This window comes from Hakea prostrata, chromosome 4, assembly GCF_041222555.1.
Source record: "Hakea prostrata isolate BN-2017 chromosome 4, UWA_Hpros_2, whole genome shotgun sequence".
NCBI lineage: Eukaryota > Viridiplantae > Streptophyta > Magnoliopsida > Proteales > Proteaceae > Hakea > Hakea prostrata.
In genome coordinates this window covers 10,216,991-10,231,215 of record NC_142603.1, presented here as the reverse complement: position 1 = coordinate 10,231,215, position 14,225 = coordinate 10,216,991, and the positions used below count along the sequence as shown (strand labels likewise).

Sequence of the window (14,225 nt, the reverse complement as noted above, 5' to 3'; positions counted from 1 at the left end):
GACGTAATCGATCCATTTACTTAAGAAAGGAAAGCCATTTCATAATTTTTCTACCAAACATTTCATTGTTTGGGTATTGTATGTAGATGACAACCTCAAGAGTACACAAGATGGGGCTAAAATATTTTTGGGGTAAAAATTCAAAACGAAGGACATGAGTGAAGTCTACCATGCGTTAGTGAGCAATCGAACAAGAACTTCACAATTTCCCAAGAAGAATATATAACATTAAGAAAACATTGGAATCTCCGTAAATGAAGAATTGCTGTTTTAAGTGTGACGTCTACAATTCCAGTAGATAGAGGGACAATGTTCACAAATAAGCCACGGAATGAATAATTATCATGATATTGCACACCTGGAAATATGATAAGAAGGAACACGTCGAAGAGGATGATATGAAACTATTCTAATATCGGTGCAACAAAATGTCCTTTAATTTGACCATAAGATAAAAGCTCCTCTTACCCAGATCTCTTCATCTATCTAATTACAATCACTAAGAACCCAACCAACATCAAGAATCACAGAATCAATTAATTTATTTCTATTTCTAAAACTCAAAAGTACAACAGAATGAATTTTCTATGATACCGCACCGACTTTAGAACAACCAGAAAATAAATCATTTCTACAAAGTCCCTAGTGTGGTCCCTGCATCCAATATAACTACTCAATGTCTCAGCTTCTATTGGACTACTTAACGGTCATTAGAATCAGAGCAATCAAGCATGTAGCTTCTCAGGTTTTTCCATATATGCTGTCCATAGAAACATAGAAGTACTAAAATGATAGAGCCAATGCTTACCACCCAAAAAAAAAAAGAAAAAAATTGATAGCGTCCATCGAGGAGGCATTTGAAATAAATAAAATTTGGGAGTCATGAACAATCAATCCAAGCAAGCACAAAGAGAAGTTTATTTCCTGCACAAATAGTAAATTACAATTAAATTACATGGAGACTCTAAAATGGTAAAAATCCAAAAAACCAATAGACAAACATTTATGTCTAGCAAAAAGCTGTAAGACTGAGAACGAAGAAGACATACTTCACTAACAATTCGACAGACATATTTAACACTCGCAACCTGTTGACCTCTGCTGACTCCCACCTCCAACATCAATAGTGTCCGGCAGGTATCTTTCATCATTCCGGTCATGCAAGAATGAAACAGATTTGCATCAGTATTGATCACACAGCTTTGTTTCAAAACATTCTAGCCAAGGAGTTTTCTTCCAATGAACCTTAAAAACATGGATGTTATCCAACTTAACAAATTATATACATGGTACGCATTAAATCTAGCAACCTAGAGTGGCTCATCATGAATGATCAAATACTAAACTCTCTAAGTTTTTCCCACTTAATCAGGTTGGCTACATGAATCCTATTTTACTATTAAACTTAGATTAAGTCAAAAGAATATAGTAGTTCATAAATGGGTTAATAACCATAGTAATTTAGACAGCTCTACCAGCAAGGTCCATCGAGGAATCACTATATCTAATAAGCAAGATTGATGACAACAACATCTAAAATAAAAGCAAAATATGGGTGTTTTAATCATCGCAGGATTGCCCGATTGGTAAGACCAACACCTCTTAGTGAAGAGGTTGGGATTTTAACCCTCGTTGATGTACATGTAATATATATATATAAAAAACACCTTTATACCAAAATATGGGCATTTTTGTTTTGCAACTTTTTTCTATTACTTTTTTTTTTTTTTTTTTTTTGGGGGGGGGGGGGGGGGTTTGGCTGGCTATAATAATTAATTGTCACGGCATTCTAGCAACATCTTGACAACTATGGGTTGCCATGGCTCATCTCCCCCCCCCCCCCCAACCATTTCCTTTAATAGCAACTGGACTTATTTCAGAAATACTGACATTTTTCAACTACAACTCAAGTTCAAGCCCGAATAGAACAATGCAAGTAATTTATGCAGCAGTCGATCATCCCTCAAGAAAGACAACTATATCAAAACAAAAACAAAAACACCTTTCACTAACTCAGAATTTGAATCCACAAAAGCAACTGTGGATTTCAGAAGAATCCAATTCCCGTGAAAACCTTTAACAGGAGAATTTCTAACCCAATACATGACTAGTTCATTTTTACCAGAGGCCAATGACAGTTCATGAATAATAGAATTAAGTAAGAGAGAATAACATTATGTTTTAATTTACCAGGGTCACAGAATGAGAGTGTTACTTTTAAATCATTTCACCATGGAATTCTATATCATTTCATACAAGTGAATATGAAATGGTACATGACACAGCCAATGCATCTGAGGATTGTCCACTTGTCCTTAAATCAGAGTCTATGTTAACAGCTTATGATCATGCAAAAACTATAGGCACATCTGATGCACCTATACAGTCAAGTTACCACCTTAATACACATGTTGTACGGTTGCCAATTAAATTTTCACTCCTTCACATACACCACTGGAGATGCAAGCTTATTAAGAAAAGACAAAAGCTCTGATAAATAAGCAGAAATATTGATGAATGTCAGTCACTTGAGCATGCAGATTATTTTGACATCAAGTGCCTTAGACTAATAAATATTGAGTTAGATTGTCATGAGTTATTCCTAGGTCAACCAAATTCTTCACACCACTCTTAAGAGGTGGCTAACCATGCACATATTTTGTATATTAGTATCTGCATATGTGAAGATAGACATGAGCTTCAACTTACATGTCTTCCTCCTCCCCGTTCTTCAGGGCATTACTTGCTATGCACTGAAAAGCTTCTTCCACGTTAAGGCCATCCTTTGCAGAGGTCTCAAAGTATGGAATCCCCTTAGAAGCACACCAGGCTCGTGCTTTTTTCTCTGAAACCTGAAGAAATGCATGGAATAATATGTTGACAATGGAGAGAGAAACGTTCAGGAAAAAAATTCAAAAAACTAATGACGTACCACTCTGCTGTTTCCACCATTCACATCAACCTTGTTTCCCAACACAATAAATGGGAAATTTTCTGGGTCTGAAGGGCTTGCCTGCAAAATTTCCATGTCAGCTCTATCTTGCTTATCAATATAAATTGATAATATTAAAGAGGTTAAGTATTCAGAGTGTTCTAGATTGCACCAGTAAATCCATCAGATCACAATAAGGAAAAACTGCAAACAATCTGCTTATCAAAGCATAATCTATCTCCAAAGAAAAAGGCTCATTTGCTCATTCCTTAATTGCTTCGCATATTTTTGGTATGTATAACCATCCAAAATGAACAATGATGGTGATTATGATGACAATGAAAACAATAATGATAACATACCTGAATAAGAAATTCCTCCCTCCAATTGTTCAAATTCTCAAATGACTTCATCACATTCACATCATATACAAGAACACAACAATCTGCACCACGGTAGAAAGCAACACCCAAGCTTTGAAATCTTTCTTGCCCAGCAGTATCCCAAATCTGACAAAGCAAAGGCATTGACCCATATACATCAATTACAGAAGTTGCAAACCTCTTGATATAGTTTATCTGACCTATGGTCCTAGAATCTGATTAAATAACTGTTATTATAGCTTAACATATGAGCACTGGTAATGAAGCTAGAGCCCGGAGTTGTATCAATTTGAATAACTCAGCTACTACAGCAAGACAAATGGAAGACTAAAAAGGTTCTGATTGATTATCTCTGAAGTAAGTAAATACCAACAAGAGAACACTGACAAATGCAATCAAACAATCAGTAACTTAACATGAAGGTTTATGTGAAATCAAATACAAAGCTCTTAAGGAAGACCACAAAGAATAACATCTAGGGTATAAAACTGATGGGGTAATGGAAAGAAGGTGGCAGCAGCAGATAGCGAGCAAAAATAATTTAGTTGACTTACAGCATGTCTACATGATGGGGCTATTTATTATAAGGCCTTAATCCTCAGTCCTAGTGACTTCTAGTTGCAACAGGAAAATAGAGTTTATAGAAAACATAACAGTACCTCCCTTCCAACATGGGCAGGTGCGGGGACCTAGTTACACAACAACTTAAAATGAAGATGAATTAAATTGAACCAACTGGTTCAATTGACAAAAACATAAAATAAACCAAGTATTAGAATTATTCTCATACTCAACCGTTGGGACCCCTACTTACGGCACTTTAAAGTGGCCTGTTACAAAGAACCCAGGGGATCAAGGGCCCAACACATACGTGATTCAACCACAAACTTGTTCCTAAGTAAGAAACAAAAGAACCCATTTGAGTGATGAACCTGAAACAAGGTGTATGGATTCCCCATGCACTAGCACCAATATCATGAAAGTTTTTAATCTAGGTCTTATTTGGAGTAGTAATCCTGATTTGGCAGTGCATCCTAGTTTTTGTTCAAGTCCTTATTTTACTTTAAGTTCTATGTAAGCTATGGTAGTTATAAATACAATCTTTAAATGCTCAGTGGAGCCCACAATTTATTTGAATGACATTTTTGCTACAAGCATTGCTGAGTCTTGAGAGATCTATACTATTCCCCCTCCCCTTCTACAGAATTCTTCAAGCAACCCACAAGCCTGCCATGGTTGAACCCCCTAGCTTCAATTTCCTGGTCATTCTCTACAACAAATCAAGGACTTCTTCAGCCATTCGAACCGCTGTTCAAGAAGTTCTTTAACAAACAATAAGTTGAACCATCCCAAACCCCATTTTTCTTTCCTACTCCTTTAAATCATACACCCGTGCATTCCCCCATCTCTGAACTTCATCCACAAACCTAAAACCCCCACAGACCAAACAGCCATCAGAATTATCCCCTTTTTGAATTGAATTATCCTCTCACTGTAAAAGAGACCCAAACCAAGATGCAGCCCATTCTGACCATTAGAAACACTAGGTTCCTTCATCTTCATCTTTCCTAGAAACCCAGGAACAATCCTTAGTTTGCTGTTACTTCAATTTCAGCAATCTTCCACCAACAAAATATCATCAAACCTTGACTGTTGGACTCCCTCTCAGTCACTTAACCCTATCATCAAAACCCCATTCTTGACCTAACCAAATTTATCACAACTCAAATCCTGGTTACTGGCCTCTAGTCGAATCCTTTCCAATCTAGAATTAAGTCACACTAAGTCCGAGAAACAATCAAGCAATAGAAGCATATCGGAATGAGTAAACCAGGAAACTCAAGAGACTTTTAATCCCAAAATTTCCAAACTATGATGCAACTTTCGTTTTCAGAAGTCAAAACATAAATAGCCCAATTATTTAGTCAGTCCACCAACCATGACACAACCAAAGGAAGCTCAAGTTCAAGGCATAATTTCCCTCGATACTGTTGGGGGCAGGGGGAATACAGAACAAATATATAGCCTGACTGGATCAAAGGACATCCACCAGAGTTTGTCAAAAGGATCAAAAGTTTCAGCCCCATAAAAATTAAGCAACATTGAGAATCACTAACCTGTAAGGTGAAGAGTCTATCTTCAAACTGCACTTCTTTTGTTAGAAAGTCGGCCCCAATGGTTGCCTTGTACTGATTGCTAAACTTCTTGTTAACATATCTAAAATTGAACCATCAAGAGAAACAAAAATTTTCTGTGTACATCTACAACAACAATAAGCCTTGTCCCAACTAAATGGAGTTGGCTACATGGATTCTTGCCTTCCAATCAGTTCTCTTTGAGGCCATGTTAGATACAAGGCCTAAGCTATGCAAGTTGACTTGTTATTTAAAAAGGAAAAAGCAAGCTTTCTCTTATTTTTTCAGTCCACTAAATGAGAGTAAAGTAAAAGGTCTCCCAACATTGTCCAACAGGTAAGATTTAAGGATACTGATTCATCAAGGAAGTCTTTCCAACCCTGCAATTACATGAAATACAAATTCTGTCAATTACGCATAGTAGTAATCCGTAAGCAATTGTCAAAATGAAAGAAGAAATTGAAGACAAGGAACTTGAGTGAGCGAATCACATAGTCTGTCTGGTTGCAAGTAGAATTAGGGGAAGGAAGGAAAAAAATAGTAAAATTCAATAACCATTGGAATGATTTAGAGTAGTTAAATAACATCTAACTGATAACAGAAAATGCTTCATTTTCTTTTAACCATATTTCCCTTCCATTTATTTCCATTGCAATTTGCAGAAGCTATAAGGAAGATTATTCCAGTTTACGAATACTTCCTTCAAAAGTAATAAACCAGAGAGAATTCTTCTTTTTGTTCCGTTTCTTTTCGGCTGCATGACAACAATCACATTTTGTCTGTGCCTCATCAAATATATCTGTATCTAAACTAAAACTACTGAACCAGACCAATCTCGCCAAACTAAATTGAGTTTCACGAAAATTCAACTCACAATTCAGTAACGTAAGATCCTAACAGATCTACCTGGTTCGTCAGAAAACCCTAGAAATGGCGATCAAACAAGAAATGTAGAAAAAAGAAAAAAAAAACGAAAATCACCACCAACAGAGAACAACGGAAGCTTACTAACCCACTGTCTCCGAGGATTATGACCTTCAGAAGAGCTCTTCTTCGGGAAGGCATTGCTTTGACTTCCCTGGACTTTTCGTTATCTTGCTTTCGTTTCTGTTATTCCTTTCAGTGCTTTCACAGATCTAAGAAACCTGACGACTCTTTCGAGTTTCGTCTCACCTATTTCTTTTCGATCAGATCAGAAGATCCAGAACAGTTGCTAGAAAAAAATATATAACGGTATTTATTTAATTTTCTTCTCTCCTTTTTTTTTTTTCTTTTTATTTATTTATTTATTTTATAACTGTTGCCCAAGGCGTATGAACTGTCTTTCTTTCTTTCACTTCCACCGGGAACAAATTTATGGTGTATGAACTGGATAATAATTTCTTTCGAGAACTCAAAAAGGTTTACAGCAAAGCTTCCCGTATCTTCCAGTAAAGATTCGGTTATCCGATCCAACGGGGCTCATTTGACCCATCAAATTAGCTGACTTAGTGGAAGGATCCAAAGGCTGAAGGTCGTTGATACATCAAAAGATGATGTATTCTAAATTCTGATCCTACGGTTATGATTCCACCAATATATGCTTGACTATATTCATGTCATTTTAATCCAAATTAAAAAAAAAATATAGAATGAGCCAACCAGTGCATTAGAATGGAATATTTGGTAGGTGAAATTAGAGAATAAGCTATGGAGAAACTGATATCAAGTTAGAATTCCGTTTAAGAGAGAATTTTTTCGCACTCAAATTCGTGAGTGGGAGATGTACAATAAAATTATTTAAATTTATTTGAATATTTAAATTTGAATTACAACTTATTTACAATCAAACTTTACAACTTTTTGACACTTTAACCATAAATCAAACGCTGGGCGGGTACGAGCGGAGATTTCAAATACAAGATTTGAAATCAAGAGTATAAATAAAGGGGGGGGAATGAAATCCGACATCCTAAAAAAGGTCGCGGTTTTGTAAATGAACGAAATCTCGGCCCCCCCTAACCGCCGTTGGTAGGGAATCCGATTTCATGAATCTAGAGATTTTACAACCAAATGAGTATAATCCGGATTCAGAATCCGAGATTTGAAATCCGGATTCATGTAACCAAACAGGCCCTTATTGATCGGTTGGAGATAAGATCAATCGATGATAGAGTTAGTTACAGTGGATTTAAAATTGAATTTGAATTTAGAGGCTTATGTCCTTTTTTTTTTGGGCAGGCGGGGGGGGTGCGGGTTTTGCTCCCAAGGTTGGGACCTTGCTAGGCTGCTACCCTTGGCCAACCCGTGGTTTATGTCCTTTACACAGTGCATTAGAAGGGAATATTTGGATAATTTTTTATTTTTGATAATTGTAGTTTTTATTATATTCTAAGGTCACCTAATGATTTGGTGTTACCTTGGGTAGGAGGGTCTAATTTGTTTCAGAAAAGACTACTTGACTTATTTTCGATCCATGTTTGAAGTGTTTTGTATTGTTGAACAAAGAATTTCATTTCATTCTTTTTGACTGGATCTTCTACTCGATAGAGGTTTTTGTTTATCTTAAAGATAGGCTCATCTTCTTAATATGTGATTAAGAGATGTAAGATTTGACCATGAATCACCTCCTCGTCAAGAGAGAACAATGTGCTCCACTAACCCTTTTTTTTTTTTAATCTAAAATTCATCCAAGTCAATGTACTTGCGCCTGGACTACATTATCAAGAGAGTTTTATATAATTAATATATAAAGGGCTTCGCTACTACTGCCGAGAGGATTTGAACCATAATGTTTTTTCACCACATAGGAGGGTAACGGGTGTCAATCGGTACGGTTTCGGTAATTCGGTACAGTTTCAGTAGTCCAGTACCAACTTTGAATACAAAAAACAGAACCGTACCGTACCGTTTAAATTCGGTATTTACAAAAACGGTTCGATATGGTTTCGGTATTAAATCGGTACGGATAACGGTTTAAACAAGGTATCTAGTGAGGTACAAATTTTTATACAAATGAACTTATGCCACTTTTGTTATTAGTTCATTAAGATCCTAATGAAATTGTGTCAACCAATCAAATATAATTTGAAATTAACATAGATAAAGCAAATAAATCTAATTAATAGAGACAAAACATGTAAATCTAAGAAGAGGAGTGAGTGATGAAACGAAAAACTGAAATGGGGAATTAGGGATAGGGTAAAGGTAAAGTGTTTTAATTGTAAAATTACAATTTATATCCCATAATTTGGTACGGTACCAATTCGGTACGGTTTCGATACATACCGACAGTATGAGTACTTAAAACCAGAACCGTACCAAAAAAACATCTCTACCTTTAACATGTAGATGATTGGTACAGTATTATAGCGGTCCTGGATAAACTTCCAAAACGGGGATTCTCGTCATTTGCTTGGATATCTAAAATATCAGTGGTCGGAAAGGCCACGGCAAACAGAAGAGGTAAAACCAGTAACAAACTCAATCCAAAACGAAGGGTGGCAGGGGGAAAACAAGGAAGAAACAAAGAGAGGTGGGTAATCTCTTTAATTTTCTTTTTCTTTTTCTTTCAATTCTTTGTTTTTTTCGGTTAGAGACGGCTTTTGTGGGTTTAGGAAGCATGACTAAGCAACCCCAATTAAAATGTGATTACACAATCTTACCTCCTCCAAAGGAGGTAATGGATGGAACAGTGAGGTGCTAAGCAATCTAGATTTCAACCCTCACCGTCCAACAATTACCTCTCTTGCATCTCTTCCCTGAGAGAACTAGATCTTCCATCTTCTTCATTCAGGTTTTCTTTTTTTTTTCTCACTCTCTCCACCCTGTATAGATTATAGGCATTATCGATCATGTTGGATTAGTCTTGCAGGAATAATGCATATGGTGTGATGGGTATGAAATTCACACATCAGATTGGGTTGTTCTGATAGGAACGTTGGGCCATTTGTGTGATGGGTTGGTTGCTATCTTGAAGAACAATCGTGGCAATCAGGCTTAAATATAGTCCATTTACATATTCAATCTTCATTGCAGAGCTTTTGTGAATGTGAAACGATTTGATCAAGGCCTTTTGTATTATGTATCTTAATTAGATCAAATTCCATCTGTGGAATATAGAAAAATGGAAACCATTTCGTATATTTTCCTCGTGCGTGCGAATCTTAACTAGATTTGCTAATTTTTTTTTGCATTTGGGTTTTTGCAGGTTTTCCCAGTAGAAGTTTTCATTAGAAGAGCAGTTACGGGACGGGTGGAATTTGCCGGCAAATTTCGACGTTATTTTGGCCGGAATTTCATCCGCAAAATGGCTTTGTCCTCCCCTGTGACTGCTCCGACACCAGGCTCTAATGCTTCAGATTCAAGTCCTCCGCCACCAGTTTCACCACCGCCAGACACAACCTCCCCACCGCCTCCATCGACGTCGCCACCACCAGATTCATCTCCTCCACCCCCATCGTCTTCAGATTCTTCACCGCCACCCCCTTCAGAATCAGAATCATCACCACCACCACCATCGAAAGCAGGTTCTCCACCACCTGCTTCTCCTTCACCGCCACCACCATCTTCCTCTACCAAATCTCCACCACCGGATCAGACGTCTTCTTCCCCACCACCACCAACCAGATCATCCTCATCATCACCACCACCACCAACAACTAGTTCATCCTCATCACCACCACCACCAAAAAGTTCATCCTCAGAATCGCCGCCCTCTCCTCCTCCTTCCAATAACAACAATAATTCCACCTCCAAAAATAATAGTACTTCGTCATGGTCGCCTCCTCCACCATCCAAATCACACTCGCCAAGCTCATCAAAGGCGTTATCTCCTCCCCCACCCAGTCATAGTTCGTCGGATGATTCCGCTTCGGATTCGTCTTCATCATCAAGCAGCAATTCCTCCAGTTCTTCTGACAAGGTCCCCATTATAGTAGGAGCTGTTGCAGGGGTGGCATTGTTATTTATTCTCATGGCTTTGATCTTCGTGTGTATCAAGAGGAAGAAGCGAAAATCAAATGATGATATCCAATACTTCGGTGATCCTCCCCCACACAAAGGTTTGTATACTCTATTTAAATGAGATGAAGGCTTCCACATCTATCTTTTTCTTGTTCTCCTTGTTCTTAGAGCTGATCTTTGGTATTAATCATCTATTACAGTGAACACTGATTATTATGGTCACGGTCAAACACCAAGCAACTGGAACAATAGCCCACAAATGATGATGAACCATGTAGGAAACGTGCCGCCACCACCAGGAATGCTAGGGACTCCACCGTCGAAAGGAGGATGGCCTGCACCACCACCACCCCCTCACATGATGAGCAGCAGTGAAATGAGCTCCAATACCTCTCACACTCCAATCCCACCTCTATCTCCACCTCTTGGATTCAATAAGAGCACCTTCACCTATGATGAGCTAGCAGCAGCAACAAATGGATTCTCCAATGAAAACTTGCTGGGTCAAGGAGGATTTGGATTCGTCCACAAAGGAGTATTGCCTAGTGGCAAAGTGGTAGCGGTGAAGAGCCTCAAGATAGGCAGTGGACAAGGGGAACGTGAATTCCAAGCAGAGGTGGAGATCATCAGCCGCGTCCATCACCGTCACTTGGTCTCCCTGGTTGGTTATTGCATAGCTGATGGACAGCGGATGTTGGTCTATGAATTTGTTGCCAACAATACACTGGAATACCATCTCCACGGTACATAAGCTAACATCAACACTCACTTTCATGATCATATTATGAAAACCCTTATTTGAATTTAATTGCATTTGATCCCTTTTTTGATATAGGACCTGATCGTCCCACCATGGAATGGGAATTAAGGCTCCGGATTGCAGTGGGAACAGCTAAAGGACTTGCATACCTTCATGAAGATTGTATGTACTACTTATAAATACAATCAATACTTCCCATTGATCGCCACATAGTAATCTTTATGTTCCACTCCTTGCAGGCCACCCTCGCATCATCCATCGCGACATTAAAGCTGCTAATATTCTAATAGATGATAATTGGGAAGCCATGGTACGTAGAGATCCCAAGTGTTTCTGCTTCTAAAAGCACTGTAAACAATTTTTGTGGTTTCTAGAAGTAAAAACGCTTTTTAAGCATTTAGAAAACATTATCAGCAGGGATGTAGCTTAGTTCTTATGTTTAGAATATCAAAATTTATGAATACCTTTCTATAAACTCGTTCATTAAAACTTAGCCAGCTTGATTGAAACAAACAGATTTTTTTTTAATTTCTCAAAGCAAGAAACACTATAAGTTATTTTTAACAGATTTGTTGTACATCGTTTTCTGCGATAACTCACTCATTGTTTCAACAATACTAATCCAGGTGGCGGATTTCGGTCTAGCAAAGCTATCCTCAGACAATTTCACTCATGTATCAACACGCGTAATGGGAACATTTGGGTGAGAATCATCGACTATCTATTGAATCTTGAGCACTAAAATCGCTTGAGCTAACTTGTTAGATTATTTTGATCTTGATTTTGTTGTTTTAATTCTTGTTCTTGTTATCAAAACAGGTACTTGGCTCCTGAGTATGCATCTAGTGGCAAGCTAACTGATAAATCTGATGTCTTCTCATTTGGTGTCATGTTGTTGGAATTGATTACTGGAAAAAGGCCTGTTAACACTACTCGTTTATACATAGAAGATAGTCTAGTAGACTGGGTTTGTTCTTCGTTTCTTCCATATAAATCATCACATGAACATCTTTCCATTAATGGAGTTTCTAGCAGTAAGATCATCAAAACTAAGTCTATAAAATGTATGTGTAGGCTCGGCCTCATTTAACACGTGCATTGGAAGATGGCAACTATGAAGAGCTAGTAGATCCGCGCTTGAATGACAATTATATGCCTCATGAAATGGCCCGAATGATAGCATGCGCTGCTGTAACCATTCGCCATTCTGCAAGAAGACGACCAAAAATGAGCCAGGTACATCCAAAAACTCACTTTGTTTGGTTCACTGGGGTGGAAAATAATCCCAATATTTTCCTCTACTTCTCCCTTCTTTCTTTTCCTATTCCTGTATTCCTCTTCTAGTGAGTCTTACCTTTCTATCTTTTGCCACTCCTTTTTCTCTTGCAAACAAATTGTGTTTTAAGAAAATTTGCCAAACCATTCTTGACCAAACAAAACTTAATGTTCAACTAGAAAAAGAAAATCTTTTAAGTGGATTTGAATAAGTGACGGTCTTAACAAATTCTATTGAAATTTGAATAGGTTGTGCGAGCATTAGAAGGCGATGCTTCATTAGAGGATTTGCACGAGGGTGGCTTTAGAGCTGGGCATAGCTCTGCCTATAGCGATGGAGGCTCAGACTATGGTGCAAGTTCATATAACGAAGACCTAAAGAAGTTCAGGAAGATGGCGTTGGATACTCAAGACATGAGCGAGTATGGTGCTACAAGTGAATATGGGCTCAATCCCTCCTCCTCAAGTAGCGACTCTCAAGGAATGAGTGGCAGAAATTCATATATTAAAAAATGATGGTCGAACCAAAAAGGAACAAATTGATGTGGATCAAGAAATGAAAGATAGAAACATTAGCTTGAGCCTTGAGCACTCAAATGATAAAAAAAAAAAAAGAAAAAAAGAAAAGAGTATATTTCTTTTCATCCACCTAAAGAGAAGCCTTGTGTTATTATTAGGGACCTATTTGAAATTATAAATATACAAAATATGTATATGCTCTATATGTTATCTCCATACGTAAATTATCTATATGGAGGCAAATGTAGCTGTTCTTATTTGTTAAGTTGTTCGGGTAATATGTTATTTTAAATTGAAGAGGTTAGCTAGTTTTAACTTTTTTAAATAAAATTCCCTCTTGCCCTTCCACTTTTGTTTTTTCTTGCTATGTTTCGATATAATTAGAGAGAAGAGAAAAGGAAGGGAAGTGAAATTTATTCTAAAAGTAAAAAAGAAAATTTTTTTGTATTACCCTTTAGTAGATTACCTATGTAAAGTTCTTGCAATAGTGGGGAATTATGTTCTTACTATGTTATCCTTAGTTACAAGCAAGGAGATGGCCTTTGGCTACTAGTGTTGATTTCCAATACATTTATACGTAAATTGTTATTTGTAAAGGGTAATTTCATCAAAGCAGATTGTTCAAGGTCCATTTTGGGGCTAATCATGTTTGAATTACAACAACAAATTAAGTGCAAGGCCACCACCTAGGTTGTGTGTCATAGATTGTCACGATTTTTGAAATAATTAATTGTAGCTCACAATTGCCCAAGACATCTTTGCATTTATAGGTTTAAGGGTTCTCTTCCTTTTTGGCATAAATAGCTCTCTCATATGTTTGAGAGGTTTTTATAAAAATGTTCTTAGTATGTAATCAGTTTTTCATGTAAACTATCATATAATTACTTGGTGATACGGGTAGTTTTTGGATAAATTATACTAATCTTGCTTATGTATGTTGATGTAACATTATAAGGCATCCATAATTATCTATGCTGAGGCATCTATATTTATCTATGCCAATGTGAATTTGATTTTGATTCTTTGTTGCTTAGGTATCTTGATAGCTATGCTGCTAACCCAATGCTAGCTATGGGTTACTAAAGCGGTTAAAGGCCCAACTTCCATAGGGGAGGTCTTGGGTTCACACCGATAATATAAATATATATATATATATATAATATATATATATATATATATATATATATATATATATATAATATATATATATATATGGCATATAATTATATATATATATATAAAATCTTCCTTGAGAATGTAATCGTGGTGCGCGTTAG

General features: G+C 37.1%; 2 protein-coding genes across 3 annotated transcripts; one reads left to right on the top strand and one right to left on the bottom strand.

Annotated features, from left to right (window-relative positions):
- Window positions 1-83: 83 nt before the first annotated feature.
- LOC149017757 (ras-related protein RABG3f-like) lies at window positions 84-6,650 on the bottom strand. Of its 2 annotated transcripts, XM_089152090.1 has the most exons (8): window positions 6,463-6,650; window positions 5,804-5,830; window positions 5,433-5,532; window positions 3,295-3,441; window positions 2,933-3,013; window positions 2,710-2,852; window positions 1,050-1,141; window positions 84-924 (listed from the first exon to the last, which is right to left on the bottom strand). In XM_089152090.1, exons 1-7 carry the CDS (start codon window positions 6,513-6,515, stop codon window positions 1,075-1,077), a joined length of 618 nt encoding a protein of 205 aa, XP_089008216.1. In that variant the 5' UTR covers window positions 6,516-6,650; the 3' UTR covers window positions 84-924; window positions 1,050-1,074. The 2 variants fall into 2 exon arrangements, with proteins under 2 accessions (XP_089008216.1, XP_089008217.1); XM_089152091.1 differs by lacking the exon at window positions 84-924 and having other exon boundaries at window positions 1,049-1,141.
- A 2,401-nt stretch (window positions 6,651-9,051) lies between these two features.
- LOC149017756 (proline-rich receptor-like protein kinase PERK5) lies at window positions 9,052-12,945 on the top strand. Its single transcript, XM_089153089.1, has 9 exons — window positions 9,052-9,108; window positions 9,640-10,492; window positions 10,595-11,137; window positions 11,230-11,316; window positions 11,394-11,464; window positions 11,781-11,857; window positions 11,974-12,121; window positions 12,229-12,390; window positions 12,679-12,945. Exons 1-9 carry the CDS (start codon window positions 9,052-9,054, stop codon window positions 12,943-12,945), a joined length of 2,265 nt encoding a protein of 754 aa, XP_089009215.1.
- The last annotated feature ends 1,280 nt before the right edge of the window (window positions 12,946-14,225 follow it).

Excerpts from the sequence above, each read along its gene's own strand:
- LOC149017757 (XM_089152090.1), bottom strand. The coding sequence starts at position 6,515 with ATGCCTTCCCGAAGAAGAGCTCTTCTGAAGGTCATAATCCTCGGAGAC. Across the intron at positions 5,831-6,462 it reads ATAATCCTCGGAGACAGTGG|GGTTGGAAAGACTTCCTTGA; the intron begins GTTAGTAAGCTT and ends ATGTAATTGCAG. Across the intron at positions 1,142-2,709 it reads AACGGGGAGGAGGAAGACAT|ATACCTGCCGGACACTATTG; the intron begins GTAAGTTGAAGC and ends GAATGATGAAAG.
- LOC149017756 (XM_089153089.1), top strand. The coding sequence starts at position 9,052 with ATGACTAAGCAACCCCAATTAAAATGTGATTACACAATCTTACCTCCT. Across the intron at positions 11,858-11,973 it reads CGCGTAATGGGAACATTTGG|GTACTTGGCTCCTGAGTATG; the intron begins GTGAGAATCATC and ends TTATCAAAACAG. Across the intron at positions 12,391-12,678 it reads GACGACCAAAAATGAGCCAG|GTTGTGCGAGCATTAGAAGG; the intron begins GTACATCCAAAA and ends AAATTTGAATAG.